At 38.3% G+C, this 17,531-nt stretch overlaps 3 protein-coding genes across 3 annotated transcripts; all 3 read right to left on the bottom strand.

The window, feature by feature from the left end:
* Window positions 1-3,200: 3,200 nt before the first annotated feature.
* Window positions 3,201-5,922, bottom strand: LOC128362057 (interferon-induced protein with tetratricopeptide repeats 1-like). Its single transcript, XM_053322696.1, has 2 exons — window positions 5,836-5,922; window positions 3,201-4,637 (listed from the first exon to the last, which is right to left on the bottom strand). The coding sequence occupies exons 1-2, from the start codon at window positions 5,838-5,840 to the stop codon at window positions 3,320-3,322; spliced, it is 1,323 nt and encodes a 440-aa protein (XP_053178671.1). The 5' UTR covers window positions 5,841-5,922; the 3' UTR covers window positions 3,201-3,319.
* Window positions 5,923-7,287: 1,365 nt separating this feature from the next.
* Window positions 7,288-14,497, bottom strand: LOC128362058 (interferon-induced protein with tetratricopeptide repeats 1-like). Its single transcript, XM_053322698.1, has 2 exons — window positions 14,444-14,497; window positions 7,288-8,826 (listed from the first exon to the last, which is right to left on the bottom strand). Exons 1-2 carry the CDS (start codon window positions 14,446-14,448, stop codon window positions 7,518-7,520), a joined length of 1,314 nt encoding a protein of 437 aa, XP_053178673.1. The 5' UTR covers window positions 14,449-14,497; the 3' UTR covers window positions 7,288-7,517.
* Window positions 14,498-15,850: 1,353 nt separating this feature from the next.
* Window positions 15,851-17,531, bottom strand: LOC128362349 (interferon-induced protein with tetratricopeptide repeats 2-like). Its single transcript, XM_053323089.1, has 2 exons — window positions 17,521-17,531; window positions 15,851-17,321 (listed from the first exon to the last, which is right to left on the bottom strand). The coding sequence occupies exons 1-2, from the start codon at window positions 17,529-17,531 to the stop codon at window positions 16,007-16,009; spliced, it is 1,326 nt and encodes a 441-aa protein (XP_053179064.1). The 3' UTR covers window positions 15,851-16,006.

The raw sequence follows: 17,531 nt of genomic DNA, 5'->3' as shown, positions 1-17,531 counted from the left end.
AGAGAAATTAAAACAAAATGGATAGATTTAGCATGATATTCCTGGTTGTGTGTGATACAATTTATAGAAAACAATTGGTGATAATAATAATCTTCATCATAATGTTTGTACATATAATGATATGAAAGATGAAATGCAGATGTACTCACCTCATTATGTCGCAGTTTCCTCGACACAGTAGTTGTCTAAATATTTTGGGTTTTGGGTTCTCTGACACGAAATCAATATCTACTGTTCAGCTTCTGCTTTGCTGTGAATAATCTGACATTGATCACAAGTTTTTATACGTTCATACTGACGCTGAAGGTTAATTATAGAGGTGGAGTACAAAAGCTGGAACGCTACAGATCAAGTTTTACTGCATGTCTTTAGTATTGTTGTAGAAACCTGTAAGTTTCTATTTCCCTAAGTGTCTATTTCTGTAAGTTTCTATTCCTCTGAAGTTTTGTTGAGCAGAGGCATGCTGATTCATTCAGTGCTCATGGTTTTATTACACAGTGTAACAATGGAAATAATATGGTTAATATATTTAATATGTTTAACAAGTCTTGACCAAATATCTGCTGACAGGGTGTGGTCCTGCCGTCCCTCCAACCCAGGCATGCCCAAACTATTCCATAAAGGGTCGTGTGCCTGCAGGTTTTTGTTCCAAACAATAAAGAGCAGATGATTTGATCAATCAGCTATCTGATGACTGAGATCAGTTAATTAAATGAATCAAGCCTGCTGTGCTCCTGCTTGGTTGGAATGAAAACCTGCAGCCACTTGAACCTTTATGGAAAAGTTTGGACATCCCTGCTCTAACACAAGACCCTGGAAGAATAAAGATATTTTACAATTTCTTTTCAGTTTTTCAAAGAGTTTAATGTTAATGGGAAAAGTCTCAACTTCAGCTTCATTGTCTCCCCATGAGGGTGTTATTATCTTCATTTAAGTTATTGATGAAGAGTGACAAATCCTCCTACTTTTCAAATCTAGCAAAACTCAAGATTTCTCTTGTACACCATCAACAGCTTAGTGAACTCCAGCCCAGCCACCTCTGTAGAGGACTGAGTGAAATTCTTGAAATATTTTGTTGAAAAGATAGAAAACATCAAAGCATCAGTTACTCTGCTGCCTCACTTCAATTTTCCCCAGAGGCCTCTTCCATGCTGTTACAGAAGTTTGCCTCCATTTCTCTTATGGATTGTGTCCAAATTTGGTTCAGCATCACTCTGTCTACCTGGTAAATTGATGTTCTTCCTTTGCTTACTCACTCCACAGATCTCTGCTGACTCACAGACAATTAAACCTGATGAACAAAACAAAACCTGTCTGGCAATGTTATTCTTACCTGTAGAGAAACAAAAGTACACACAGGCAACACATATGAAAATAACAAAACATGCTAAAAACTAATACCTGGTTCCCAAGCTGCTGGGATAATCCTGAGACTTTTTAGCTCCTGCCTGAGAGTACTCTAACAACCATAGACTTGAAAAAAAAGGATTGTAGTCACTATTATGTGATTCCCACTAAGGTGTTATCACATTTGTGGTAGTTTCTGTCATTTTATAGTTAATATTTTGAATATTTGTTCAGGGGTAATCAACCTGTTTCCTCCATCCTTGCACTAAAATATTTTATATAGATGTCAGGAGTAATTGTGGGGTTGCCAGCAGGGGGCAGTGTGGCGCTCCGGGGGGCTTTACGTCAGTTTGGTGCGCTTTGCAGCTTTCCTGAAAAATGGACGCAGAGTTTACCCTGTCTCACTTATTTCTCCTGTTTCCAGGTTGGTGGAATAGTAAGGTAAGCTAAGTAACTGAGGTGTAATATGTTGACATGTCGCTGAATGTTTTAATGTCCGCTAATAAGGCTGTTTTATGAATATGCGGACATATATGTACGTAGAGCAGTAGTCGCATTTTCGCGCCTGATGACGTCACATGTTGCTAAGTCACGTCTGTCATGTATTTTATTTTGAAGTTGTATTTATTTCATAGAGAACCTTGAGTGTTACAGAGGAGGATTTAAATTGTGAATGTTTTAATAAGTCCTCTCCCTCTCTCTGCAGAGCGAGATGAAAAACGAACACAGAGTTTGCCCTGTCTCATTTATTTCTCCTGTTTCCAGAGAGAGTCTCCCCCTGCTGGCCGTTAAAAAGAATGCAACTCCAGAACAGCCTCATTTTTCAGACCAGGAGCTCCCTGCCTGCTACCAACACAAGAGGAACCTTAGTGCATGGTAATAGGTCTTGATGTAAGTGTACAGTGATTGGTTGAATAAATGAGCTGCAGCATTGTTTAAAAACTTGAGTAAACAACAGCTGCTTAAAGTAGCCTTAAAAAATTAACAAAGTACGGGCAAGTGGTTAATCAACCTGAGGTGATACAAAACTGTTGAGAACATGTACATATTGTAAATTAAACACCAAAACGAATTAATATTAGATTTTATAGTTTGTTTATTAATATTAGTGGCATGTACAAGTGAGATACACAACTAGTTCCACTTTATTATAATTCAGGTTATAAATCATATTAATCAATACATTTCTCATCATTTTTCTGTTTCGTGACTACAAAGCTTGCAGCAAAGTAAATTTCATACAAAGTGCATTACGTTCTTATAAAAAGACAAAATGAACGCCCCAGTTATATAGAAAACACCATGTTCATATATGAGCCCAAGAACATCTGCATAAATCTGACCATTCAAATACATAACATGATTATTGTAATGATCATTGTGCTTTAGAATGATTCAGCTTGTTTCAATCAAATCACATAACCCTATTACTGCTGAGCATCTTTTTCTTTTATTTATTGAGACTGTTCTTTTTTTCTCTTTCTTGCAGCAGCATTTGCCTTTCATTAACTTCACTATAATGTCTTATATGTACTGATTGGGGGGGGGGGGCATGTCTGGAATAAGCAGCTTGTCATAGTTTGTTGTTCAATTATGAAAATTCAAAAGTTTACAAAACTTTAGGGAACATTTGGATGAAGTGTGATCTGAATGCCATGGTCCCATTGAAATTAAGTGATTTGAATTCTGTCAAACTTCTTTTTCCTCACAAGGTTTTTTCTTTCTTTCTGCAATGTACTACAAAGCTCAAAAGTGATTTCATCTCTCACTTGTATACAGTTAAAATTTGTCAACCTTTTTGGTGTCACTTGACTAGACTTGTTATTTCAACACTTAGGGGTTTCACTTTTTATCATTATTTGAAAACTTGATCCTTTCTCTAATCCACAAATCTTTTTCTAATGTGTAGAAAATCAGAGCGATGAACATACAGATTGTTTAGGTAATGGAGTACCGAAACTTTCTACTCAATTTAGGAATGCTCAATTCCCAGGATGGCCAGAAACTCATCGACTCGTTCTTGGATCCGGGTCCTTTTTCTTCCCTCAGTCTTCTCCAGAAGTTTGACGCTGTTATCTCGATAGTAGGATTGATTTGGTATCGATGCCACTTTCTTGTGATATTCTATCGATCTGCGGCTATCTTTTCGGTCAAAATTTAAATATTTTGCATAGTAGTTGTAAACCATTTGTTTTTCTACAGGTTTCAGATTCATTATTAGCAGTTCCTGGTAAATCTGCTCAGCTGTAGCAAGACCCTGATTTGACTTTGCATATACATTAGCGAGGGATATTTTCATCAGAAGTGCTGAATGTGGGTAAAGCGAAATCACTTCTTTGTGGAGACTGATTGCTCTGTCTATTGTGTTTTGCTTTATGTGACTGTCGTTGTGAAAAACTATCCTCCATTTGTAGCAGAGAGCAGCACACCTCTTCAGGAAACGTTCATCTGGATGTTTCTCCAGAGCCTCCTCTGCCAAATCAATAGCTTCATCAACAGATACATAGGTTTTGTAAACCCTTAATAATGCTTTCATACCACTGTAGCTGCTGACAGGATTCTCCAAAACCTTTCTGGCTAACTCACGTGCTTCATCTTCAATTCTTTCTCCTCTCCTAGCACGCTGCTCAAGGTCAAGAGCAGCAAGGTACAAATTCTCTGGATCCTGTTCCTTGGCCATTCTCATTTTCTCCAGGGTCTCTTCCTCCAGTGGTTTGTCACAGTGCTTTAAAGCATTAAGTAACGCTATCACATGACTAGAGTGCCACTCCACCATGTCCGGCTGCATCCTGATGGCTCTCTGGAAGTAATCTGCAACCAGCACCTTTTTGTCTTTGCCGAACTTCATCAGGGTCCAGGCTTTTTCAGCGTAGATCTCTGGATGGAGCTCATCCTGGGATGGAGATGGGTATTCTCTCAGCAGGGTGTCCACCTTTGACAGGTAAGTCTGACTCTCTGCTTCTTCTCCCAGCTGGTGGTGCAGCCAAGCCAGGTTCCCGTAGTTCACCAACAACCAGGGACCTTCATCTGAGACCTTTCTCGACTGGCAGAAGGCCTCTGTGGCTTTGCTGAGTAAACACTGGGCATCTTCATTCAAGCCCAGCTGGCAGTGAATGTATCCCTGCAGGTTGTAAATGTGACCCAGCCAGCTGTTTCCCTCCTCTGTGCCGATGTCCTTCAGCTTCTCCACAAGACTTAACAGTTTCGACCCGCTGGCGTTGATGTCCCAGGTGAAGTGGCACTGCAGGGCCTTCAGTTTGGCCTCCAGTGATGACTGACTCTCAGCAGCACTGATAAGAGAATTAAAACACATTATCAGTAAATAATATGCTCTGAGTTTGTTATGTTTGAGTGGCCATAGTTCTTGCACCATCTAGATGGTGGTTTGTGTTTTTAACCTTCTCTAAGTAGTGTTTATCTGTCATATAAATAGAATGTTGCAATTTGTGAATATGGTAATAATTATCCCTCATGATAGATTCCTCTTTGCTTGTCTTTTCTTTTGTTCATTAATACTTTTCTTTACACAGTAGATATTCAGTTTATATTGCTATTGACTGTTCTTAGGAGGGTACAGTTACTTTGTTTAGTTAATGATAGGTATGGTATTTTAGTTAATTTAGTGTTACTGATGAAGTGCCCATTAATCTGTATTCAGCTGCCATGTCAATCTAAGGCCACTAGGTGTCACTGTTGGTTTACTCAGTGAGATTACCCTGTTAAAGCTTTGTTTGGTGAGAGTACTGAAACTGAGGTTTTAGGTCATTGAAGGTTTGGTTGGATATACTTATTTAAATGTTTATTTGATACTTATTCCACTTTGGTTATGTTAATGTAATCTCCATAACCAAAGCTGTGGTAGGATTTATTAATATTTTGATAAGTTGCCAGTCATTACTGATCGGTACAAACTAGGAAGGAAGGAATGAAATATGTCAGAGCAGAGCTGTATCTACGGAGGAAGATCTTATTAAAACATTATTAGACCTAAATACACATGGTGGGTCTTAATGGATGTCTTTGATACTTTTTACACAACTTAAAAAATAATAATTTTAGACAATAAAGGGGGGGAAGCGTGATAAAACTGACTGAAAGAAACTGAGCAGTTATAATAGTAATATGCAAAATAGGTAGTGATAATATATATTGTAAAGACTTGTCAAAAATATATTTGGGTGTGGTGGATTTGCAGCACATGACTCATGACCTCAGCACTTTTTTTTCCTCCAAAATCCTGACCCTGGTCCTGGTTGAAAAGTAATATGAATGACAGAAAGGAAGCAAGAGACGTACAATTTAATAACAGGGATCAAACTAAAGGCAAAACAAATAAGTGAGGAATGGAACAAGATAACGGAAAGTAAGGAAGGAGCCTGCAGCACTGACTGTTAATAAAAACGTCGTCATTAAGTTGTAAGAGTCATAATGTTAATATTTTGGGCTCTGACATTTTCATATATTATTTGAACTGTAGCAGCTACTCACCTCATTATCCTGCTGTTTCCTGTTGTCGGTAGTTCTGTTAATATTACTCTGAAGCAGCTTTTAGGTTCGCTGTTGTAAAATCAGTAATCAGTGTCCGCTGAGATGTTGGTCTTTCTGAAGGCGGGGCGACGCGAACTGTCGTTTCCCAGCAAATGAAACTCATCAGATTGAGCCTTAAAGGACGGTTTAACTGTTTTTAAGTCTCAAACCAACAGTCAGGAGCCTAAAGGAACATGAATGTGTTTTCCTCCTGTTCATACTGACCATTAGAAGATCTCTTCATAATGCATTTACAATGGAAGTGATGGAGGACTAAATCCACAGTCCTCCTCCTGTGGAAAAATGGATTTAAAAGTTGATCTGAAGCTAATATGAAGCTTCAGACATCCAAATAAGTCAAAACAAGTTGTCTATGTTTTCTCAAGGTTACAGTGTTTTTAGTAGCAAAGTCTTTTTGTTACTATACTTAGTGTTTCCTCAACAGGAAACACTAAGAGGGAATTTGATGCTAAAAAGACTGTAAATGTGTCAGATATCACTTGATATGACTAACTCAGACTGGGAACGGTTACAGCAAGAAAACCAGGTTTCAATGTTCATTTGGGCTTCTGGTTGTTGTTTTAAAATAGACTTTAAAAAACTTGTGAACCTCTCCTTTAGTGTTTGTATTTATAGATTGACATCCATCAGTGGTTTTTGTGCACTGCTGCAAAACTGTGTAGAAAACATGAATTTCTTGTAAATTAAACACCAAAACAAATTTAAAGATTTTATAGTGTTTATTTAATAGTTTTAGTATCATGTACAAGTTTCTAACCACACAATAAATTCCACTCTATGATTATATTCAGGTAATAAATAATATTGATCATTACACATTTCCAATACATTTTATCTTTCACCACTACAAAGCTTACAGCAAAGCAAATTTCATAAACCTCAAAGACAAACTAACCACACCAGTTATATAGAAAACACCATGTTTATCTATGAGTATAAGTGCTTGCTCATGGAGTAATGTTGGGTCTCTGAATTATATTACAGAGTACAATCTTGACCTGCTGTATGCAAAAAGTGCTTTTTGTTACATTTTGTTGTGATTTGGCGCTATATAAATAACATTAGATTGAATAACGATTAGAGGGTCACACTTTCCAAATCTGTTGGTTTAACAGCAACAGTCAATCTAAAAAGAATAAAAATATTGTGTGGATTAATTGTGAGCTGATGTCTGTAGTCCCATGTGAATAAAGTGATTTGTGCTTTTATTTTTAAATAAAACAGACAATCCTTTATTCACATTTCACTCCACACACTGATTGACCAGGTGAGGTTTGAACTTTTCATTCAGTCCCGCAGCCTCACACTTCCTGTCCCACAACTTTTCCTTCACAAAGTTCTCCTTCTGCTAATAATTACAAAGCTCAAAGGCGAATTCAGCTGTCATTTGTATATAGTTAAAAATTGTCAACTTTTTTGGCGTCATTAATCAGTCCTCCTGTTAGACCTGCTGTCTCAAAGCGCTTTGATCAGCGCTTTCACTAGTTTCCATTTTATCATTATTTGAAGACATAATCCTTTCTGTACCTTTCACAAATCTCTGCAAGTTTTTCTAATTGTAATGAGTGTAGAGAGATTTTTATGTAATGAGTACCTGGATCTTCTACAAGATTTAGGATTCTCTAGAGGTCCAGCTTGGCCAGGAACTTCTCTATATCTCTACACTTTCGGCTCCTGTTTCTTTCTTTAATCTTCTTCAGAACTTTGATGCTGTTCTCCCGAAAGAAGGATTGTTCCGGTATCGCTGCCGCCTTCATGTGATATTCAATTGACTTGTTGTAATCTCGTAGATCAAAGTTTAAATATTTTGCATAGCCGTTGTAAAGCAGCTGTTTGTCTGCAGGTTCCAGATCCATTTCTAGCAGCTCCTGGTAAATCTGCCCAGCTTTAGCAAGACCCTGATTTGACTTTGCGCATACATTTGCGAGATCTATTTTCTTCACAAGTGACGCATGAGGGTAAAGAGAAATCACTTCTTTATGGAGACTGATTGCTTTGTCTATCATGCTTGGCTTTGCAGGGCTGTCTCTGAAGAATAGGATCCTCCATTTGTAGCAGAGAGCAGCACACCTCTTCAGGAAACGTTCATCTGGATGTTTCTCCAGAGCCTCCTCTGCCAAATCAATAGCTTCATCAACAGATACATAGTTTTTGTAAACCCTTATCAGTGCTTTCATACCACTGTAGCTGCTGACAGGATTCTCCAAAACCTTTCTGGCTAACTCACGTGCTTCATCTTCAATTCTTTCTTCTCTCCTAGCACGCTGCTCAAGGTCGAGAGCAGCAAGGTACAAATTCTCTGGATCCTGTTCCTTGGCCATTCTCATTTTCTCCAGGATCTCTTCTTCCAGTGGTTTGTCACAGTGCTTTAAAGCATTAAGTAACGCTATCACATGACTAGTGTGCCACTCCACCATGTCCGGCTGCATCCTGATGGCTCTCTGGAAATAATCTGCAACAAGCACCTTTTTGTCTTTGCCGAACTTCATCAGGGTCCAGGCTTTTTCAGCATAGACCTCTGGATGGAGCTCATCCTGGGATGGAGATGGGTATTCTTTCAGCAGGGTGTCGACCTTTGACAGGTAAGTCTGACTCTCTGCTTGTTCTCCCAGCTTGTGGTGCAGCCAAGCCAGGTTCCCGTAGTTCACCACCAACCAGGGACCTTCATCTGAGACCTTTCTTGACTGGCGGAAGGCCTCTGTGGCCTTACTGAAGAAACGCCGGGCATCTTCAGTGGAGCCCAGCTGGTATTGAATGTATCCGTGCAGGTTGTAAATGTGACCCAGCCAGCTGTTTCCATCATCAGTGCCGATGTCCTCCATTTTGTCCTTGAGACGGAAAAGTTTGGACCTGCTGGTGTCAATGTCCCAGGTGAAGTGGCACTGCAGGGCCTTCAGTTTGGCCTCCAGTGTTGACTGACTCTGAGCAGCACTGATAGAGAATAAAAATAACTAATATTAAAATTAAAACACATCATTGTCATGTTAACATAATATGCTCTGAAGCTTGATATGTTCATCTCATTTGGAAGGAAGGAAGGAAGAAATGGATAAGGAGCTTTGAGTGAACAGGCAGGAAACAAGGAAGTAGGGAATGAGGGGAGGAATGGAGGGAGTCAAGAAAGGAACAAAGCAATAAAGGAACTGAAGTTTTTCAGTGGTTGAAAGTAACTAAGTACATACTTAAGTTCTGTAATTGGGTATAATGTTGAGGTACTTGTACTTTACTGTAGTACAGTTAGAGGTACTTGTACTTTACTGTAGTACAGTTCGAGGTACTTGTATTTTACTGTAGTACAGTTCGAGGTACTTGTATTTTACTGTACTGCAGTTTGAGGTACTTGTACTTTACTGTAGTACAGTTTGAGGTACTTGTACTTTACTGTAGTACAGTTAGAGGTACTAGTACTTTACTGTAGTACAGTTTGAGGTACTTGTACTCCACTGCAGTACAGTTCGAGGTACTTGTACTCCGCTGCAGTACAGTTTGAGGTACTTGTACTTCTCTGCAGTACAGTTAGAGGTACTAGAGGTGCTTTACTGTAGTATTTTCATTTGATGCTACTTTCTACATCTCAGAGGAAAATATTGTACTTTCTACATTTATTTGACAGAGCTGTAGTTACTTTTCAGATGAAGATTTGACACTATGGATAATATAACAAGCTTTCAATTTGAACCAACTTCACACTTTATTTGGTTTTTCTTATTCTGTGTGCCAAATTGCAGCATCCAAAAAATAAAAGAAATAATTAAAAACCTGGTAAATCAGTTAGAAAAGCTTAAGCAATAAGTAAATGTAAATAAAGTGTTTCCCCTTTACTTAATTTTGTTCTCTTTCGCTTTGGATTTCATCATACTATTACTTTATGTTATGATGTAATGTTAACTTGTGTGCATCCAGGAAGAGTAATTGCAACCTTAACAGTGGCTAATGAAGAAGCAAGTAAATAATATAAATTACACTTCTGATAGTTTTAACTCTCATCTTTGACTGTGTAAAACAAAATTGATGGATCTAGTATTTCTACAGCAGGAAGTGAGTAATAGGTTATTATCAGTAACCTATAGGCTAATAACAATATTATTAGTGGTATGAATAAGATATTTTATATATTATTTGAACAGCTTCTCACCTCATTATCCTGCTGTGTTTCTTTCCCTCGGTAGTTTTGTAAATATGAGTCTGAAGCAGCAGCTGACGTAAGATCAGTGGCTATTATCCAGCGTCTGCTTTCTGTGTCAGCTGTGATGTTTAGTTTTATATCAACCGGTGCAGAAAAGACTTCTGGAGGCGGGGCGAAGACGATAGTTCGCTGCAGAGAAAAGCAAACCTGCAGAAAGTCTTCATAAAGGTGCAGAGAGACGAGAGGAAACATGGAGACTCATGAGATAAACTGGGAGAAAACAAGAGAAAAGTCTTAAGCTTCTCTTGGTGAGTTTTCAAGCTGGTAAATTCGCTTCTCGTCAAATCTAATAAGGCATCTTAAGTTTCGTTTCCCAGCAACAGAAACTTACTGCCTGATTTCCCGAATAACAGAAACTCAACACGTATCAGATTTCCCCTTTAAGGACTCGTTCACAATCATTTAATACTGTCTTCAAACAACAATCAGGAGCTCAAATAAACATTAAGTGTGTTTCTCTGTCTGTAATGATTCCCCCTGTTCATACTGACCATTAGAGGATCCCTTGATAACGTTTACAATGGAAGTGATGGAGGACTAAATCCACAGTCCTCCTTCTGTGTAAACATGTATTTAAAAGTTGAGCTTTTTAAGTAGGATTTTCAATGCAGGATTTTTACATGTAATGGTATATATTATTGTGGTTTCTTAGGCCTAGCTACTTCTTACACCACTGAAGTTTAAATGTGTATAAAATGACGCACTTGACATTGTTAATATCTCCATCTGATAGAAAGTTGCTGGAACATCCGGTTAGACTGGAATATTTCAGTTAGTGTTGCATCATGTTACTGTTTATAGCAAGCAGATTTAGAATAAACAACATGTTAAATTGTCAAACGATGCAACAATGCATTTAAAAGTTGATGTAAGATGAGACTTCATCAGTGTGTGTTAGTCATATCAAGTGATATCTGACACATTTACAGTCTTTCTAGCATCAGATTCCCTCTTAGTGTTTCCTGTTTCTCTGTGGTGGAAGTATAGTAACAAAAAGACTTTGCTACTAAAAACACTGTAACATTGAAACATAGAAGATGAAGATTTGACTCATTTAGACGTCTGATTCTTCATATTAGCTTCAGATCAACTTTTATATATTTGCACAATAGATTTAGTCCTCCATCACTTCCATTGTAAGTGCATTATGAAGGAATCTTCTAATGGGCAGTATGAACAGGAGGAATCATTACAGCAAGAAAAACAGGTTCAGTGTTCATTTGGGCTCCTGACTGTTGATTTAAGACGGGGAATTGTCTTAAAATGATCATTTGTTTTCATAGTTGCAGTTTGACGTCCATCATTGTTTTGTGTGCAGTGATGCAAAATTGCACGTTTATTGTAAATTACCAATAAAACAAACTTTTAGAGTATCTAATATTCTTTATTTCATAGCATCAGTATAGTGTACACGTTTCTACACACAATACAGTGATTATATTCAGGTCATACATCATATTAATCATTACATTTTCTATTAGATGATTTTACTTTTTACTACTATGAAGCTTATAGTAAAGCCAATTTCATATATAGTGTATTCTGCTCTTATATGAATTTCAAACGGTGTCAGGAAAGAAAAAATAACAAACCAGGAATATGCAGTAGTGTCTAGGTAGCACCTTGGTGATATGAGGTTATGCACTATGTGATCAAAATCAGCATTATAATGTAATCAGATATACATTATTACTGCTGATCATTTTACAGTGACTTTTATAGTTTTAAAGACAGTTTTAATTAGTTTTTTCTTCTCTACAGCAGCCTTTGTCTTTCATTAGTACAACTAAACTAAACTATCTACAACTTTGAAACCATCAATGAATTAATCATAAATAACTTGTCTCTAAACTTTTTTCTACTTCTGTTATTTTGGTCTTGTCATTTCATTCAGTAAAAAATATTATTGAAGACTAATAATTGTGATTAAGCTAATGATTTAGCTTGAAACTGGCCAGGAACTCCTCTATATCTCTACACCTTGGGCTTCTGTTTTTTTCTTTAATCGTTCTCAGAATTTTGATGCTGTCTTCTCGATAGTAGGATTGTTGTTGTATCTCTGCTGCCTTCATGTGATATTCTATCGACTTGTTATACTCTTTTAGAGCATAATTTAAGTATTTTCCGTAGTAGTTGTAAATCATTTGTTTGTCTACAGGTTCCAGAGCCATTTCTAGCAGTTCCTGGTAAATCGCCTCAGCTTTAGCAAGGCCCTGATTTGACTTTGCGTATATATTAGCGAGGGATATTTTCAGAAGTGCTGAATGAGGATAAAGAGAAGTCACTTCTTTGTGGAGACTGATTGCTCTGTGTATTGTACTTTGCTTTATGGGGCTGTTGTGGGAAAAAACTATCCTCCATCTGTAGCAGAGAGCAGCACACCTCTTCAGGAAACGTTGATCTGGATGTTTTGCCAGAGCCTCCTCTGCCAGAGCAATAGCTTCATCAACAGATAATTGGTCTTTGTAAACCCTTAATAACACTTTGATACCACTGTAGCTGCTGACAGGATTCTCCAAAACCTTTCTGGCTAACTCACGTGCTTCATCTTCAATTCTTTCTCCTTTCCTAGCACGCTGCTCAAGGTCGAGAGCAGCAAGGTACAAATTCTCTGGATCCTGTTCCTTGGCCATTCTCATTTTCTGAGTGATGTCTCCCTCCGCTGATTTGTCGCTGTACTTATAAACCTTCACTAACCCTATCACATAGCTGGTGTTCCACTCCACCATGTCTGGCTGCATCCTGATGGCTCTCTGGAAAAAATCTGCAACCAGCACCTTTTTGTCTTTGCCGAACTTCATCAGGGTCCAGGCTTTTTCAGCGTAGATCTCTGGATGGAGCACGTCCTGGGATGGAGATGGGTGTTCTTTCAGTAGGGTGTCGACGTTTGACAGGTAAGTCTGACTCTCTGCTTCTTCTCCCAGCTGGTGGTGCAGCCAAGCCAGGTTCCCATAGTTCACCACCAAGCAGGGACCTTCATCTAAAACTGGGTTTCTCGACTGGCCGACGGCCTCTGTGGCCTTACTGAAGAAACGCCGAGCATCTTCAGTCAAGCCCAGCTTGCAGTGAATGTATCCCTGCAGGTTGTAAATGTGACCCAGCCAGCTGTTTCCCTCCTCGGTGCCGATGTCCTTCAGCTTTTCCACAAGACTTAACAGTTTAGATGTGTTGGGGTCGATGTCCCAGGTGAAGTGGCACTGCAGGGCATTCAGTTTGGCCTCCAGTGTTGACTGACTCTGAGCAGCACTGATAGAGAATAAAAACAACTAATATTAAAACACATAATCAGCATGTTAATATAATATGCTCTGAGATTGATATGTTTGAATAACTACAGTTGATCTCATGTTGTCAGAAAGGCTAGACCACTCAGAATAAAATTAATCTATGGTCATCTACACCAATGTGCCATCCAGGTGGTGGTGTGCATTTTTTACTTTCTGTAAGTAGTTTTCTGTTGGAGTATATCTTACATAAACATAATATTGTTGTTCTAGATATGGCACTTTGTAAATATGGTAATTATCCCACATGATAGATTCCTCTTTCCTTGTCTTTTCTCTTGGGTACAATTACTTTGTTTATTTAATGATAGGTATGATATTTTAATTTAATGTTACTGATGAAATGCCCAGTGTTCAGCTGCCATGACAATCTAAGGCCACTAGGTGTCACTGTTGGTTTCCTCAATGAGATTACCCTGTTAAGATTTAGTTTGGTCAGACAGAGTACTGAAACTGAGCGTTTGGGTCATTGTAGGTTTGGTTAGATATAATTACTTAAATGTTTATTTGATACTTATTCCACTTTGGTTATGTTAATGTAATCTCCATAACCAAATCTGTGGTAGTATTTGTTAATATTTTGATAAATTGCCAGTCATTTTGTAACAAAGCGGCACGTATGAATGGATCTTGAGCTCTTTCAGTGCTGTCAGGACATTTTTACTTTTAAGTAGCTGAAAGTCAGAGATAATCTAAAAACCCAGCTGACCCCAGTGTCTGACTGAACATGTCATCCTTGATATTCAAAATCAATTCAATATCATTCAAACCTCAAAAACAAAGAGAGACAGAGAGCAGCAGTCACCATCAACTCTCTGAAGATGTATTTAAATCTTGATGGTACTGTACATGTTGATATAGGTAATATGGAAGACAGAAAAAAGGCAAGAACCCTAAAATATAATACATGGGCGTTAAAATTAAAGGTAAAAGAAGGAAAACAGTAAATGGATCTCTGCAGCAGTGACTGGTGAACCATTGTCGGTACTCTATAAGATCCATAATGTTAACATTTTGGACTCACACTTTAGAATAAGACATTTTATATATTATTTGAACAGCCGAAGCAGCTACTCACCTCATTATCCTGCTGTTTCCTGCTCTCGGTAGTTCTGTAAATATTAGTCTGAAGCAGCTTTTGGGATAGCTGTCTTACAATCCGTAGCTGTTATCCAACGTCTGCTTTGCTGGGTGTGCTGTGATGTTGAGCTTTATATCCATAAAATTAATTTATTACGGGACACAGTGCAACAATGTTGATATGGCACTTGGCACATGTTGACTTTCTGTTGGCCTTTGAACATCTCTTATTTTTAATTGCTCTCCTGCAGCTTCACATTCCTCACTAAATTTGATGAGATAACTTAATGCAGATATTCAGTATTGCTTGTCCACATATGTTTGTATAATCTCTTTTTGTTTGATTTTATGCATTCTGCAGGTAGCAGATGAAACCCTCATCCAGTGATGCAGTGGTAATATACTGTTATTTTCTATTGATGCCAGTTGTTTTAAGGACCGACAGTGTTGCATTAGCTTCAAGAAATAATGTTTCATACTGACCATTAGATCCTTCATAATGTTTACAATGGAAGTGATGAAGGACTAAATCCACAGTCCTCCTCCTGTGTAAACATGTATTTAAATATGATGCTGAGTTTCTGTTATTCAGGAAGTCAGTCAATAAGTTTCTGTTGCTGGGAAATGAAACCTAGTCATATCAAGTGATATCTGACACATTTACAGTGTTTTTAGCATCAGATCTCCTCTTAGTGTTTCCTGTTGAGCTGTGGTGGAAGTATAGGAACAAAAAGACTTTGCTACTGAAAACACTATAACGTTGAAACATAGAAGATGAAGATTTGACTCATTTGGACGCTAAAGCTTCTTATTAGCTTCAGATCAACCACGGACTGTGGATTTAGTCCTCCATCACTTCCATTGTAAATGCATTATGAAGGATATTCTAATGGTCAGAATGAACAGGAGGAATCATTACAGCAAGAAAAACAGATTCAATGTTCATTTGGGCTCCTGACTGTTGTTTTAAGACAGTATTGAAGAATTGTAAATGCATCCTTCAATGTTGGCAACAGGTTAACATACTGTAGTTGTATTTTGACACCAATCAGTATTTTGTGTGCAGTGCTGCAAAGCTATGTAGAGAACATGAATTTCTTGTAAACGAACCACCGAAACAAACATAAACAAGAATTTATAGTGTTTATTTAATAGTATCAGTATAGTGTACACATTTCAACACCACAATCCATTCTTCTTCATAATTATATTCAGGTTATAAATCATATTAATCATTATGTTTCCTACTGGTTTTACCTTTTACTATTGCAAAGTTTACAACAAAGCAAATTTCATATAAAGTATATTATGTTCTTCTATGAATTTCAAATACAGTGCTAAGAAAAAAATCATCAAACCAGGAATAAAGTAAGCTCCATATATGAGCATATATATGAGTCCAGGTGTTAAAATACAATATGTGATCAAAATCCATCAGCATCAGTAATGTAATCAGATATACATTATTAGTAGTATTTGATTCTTCGACGTTCAAAAATCTTTTCTGCAAGTTTTTCTAATGTGTAAAAAGCCAGAATGATGAATGTTTTAGGTAATGGATTTAGGATTTCTGAAGTCTCAGTTTGTCCAGGAACTTCTCTATTTCTCTAACCATTGGGCTCCCTGGGTTTCTATCTTTAAAATTCTCCAGAGCTTCAATGCTCTTTCTTTGAAAGTAGTTGTCTAGTGGTATCTTTGCCACCTTCATATAATATTCTATTGACTTGCGGTTATCTTTTCGATTGAAGTATAAGTATTTTGCATAGTAGCTGTAAAGCATCTGTCTTTCTGCAAGTTCCAGTTTGGTTGCTAGCAGCTCCTGGTAAGTCTGTTCAGCTTTAGCCAGGCCATCACGTGACTTTGCATATAAATTTGCGAGGGCTATTTTCTTCACAAGTGATGATGATGGATTAGGGTAAAGAGAAATCACTTCTTTATGGAGATTGACTGCTCTGTGTATTGTGCTTTCATGACTATGTCTGTCAGGAAGGATCTTCCATTTGTAGCAGAGAGCAGCACACCACTTCAGGTAACGTACATCTGGATATTTTTCCAGAGCCTCCTCTGCCAGAGCAATAGCTTCATCAACAGATATGTGCTCACTGTAAACCCATAATAACACTTTTATACCACTGTAGCTGCTGACAGGATTTCTCAAAATCAGTCTGGCTAACTCACGTGCTTCATCTTCAATTCTTTCTTCTCTCAGAGCACGCTGCTCAAGCTCGAGAGCAGCAAGGTACAAATTCTCTGGATCCCGTTCCTTGGCCATTCTCATTTTCTCCAGGATCTCTTCCTCCAGTGGTGTTTCGCCATACTTATGAGCCTTCACTAACCCTATCACATAGCTGGTGTGCCACTCCACCATGTCTGGCTGCATCCTGATGGCTCTCTGGAAGTAATCTGCAGCCAGCTCGTTTTTGTCTTGGTTGATCTTCATCAGGGTCCAGGCTTTTTCAGCGTAGATCTCTGGATGGAGCTCATCCTGGGATGGAGATGAGTATTCTTTCAGCAGGGTGTCGACCTTTGACAGGTAAGTCTGACTCTCTGCTTCTTCTCCCAGCTTGTGGTGCAGCCAAGTCAGGTTCCCGTAGTTCACCACCAACCAGGGACCTTCATCAGAGACCTTCGACTGGCGGAAGGCCTCTGTGGCCTTTTTGAGGAAACACAGGGCGTCTTTTTTCAATTTCAGCTGGTAGTGAATGTATCCCTGCAGGTTGTAAATGTGACCCAGCCAGCTGTTTCCCTCGTCGGTGCCGATGTCTTTCAGCTTGTCCTTAATACGGTAAAATTTGCTGTTGTGTTCGATGTTCCAGGTGAAGTGGCACTGCAGGGCCTTCAGTTTGGCCTCCAGTGTTGACTGACTCTGAGCAGAACTGATGGAGAATAAAAACAACTATTATTAAAACACATCTTCAGCATGTTAATTTAATATGCTCTGAAGCTTGACATGTTTGAGTGACCACTGTTCATCTCATGTTGTCAGAAAGGCTAGATCTAGATCTATGATAATTTTGTGTAGTTTCGTGTTTATCTGTCATGTAAACAGAATATTGCGCTTTGTAAATATGGTACTCATCCCACAT

This window comes from Scomber japonicus, chromosome 7 (assembly GCF_027409825.1).
Source record: "Scomber japonicus isolate fScoJap1 chromosome 7, fScoJap1.pri, whole genome shotgun sequence".
In the NCBI taxonomy this organism is placed as follows: Eukaryota; Metazoa; Chordata; class Actinopteri; order Scombriformes; family Scombridae; genus Scomber; species Scomber japonicus.
This window is presented reverse-complemented; position numbering and strand designations above follow the sequence as displayed.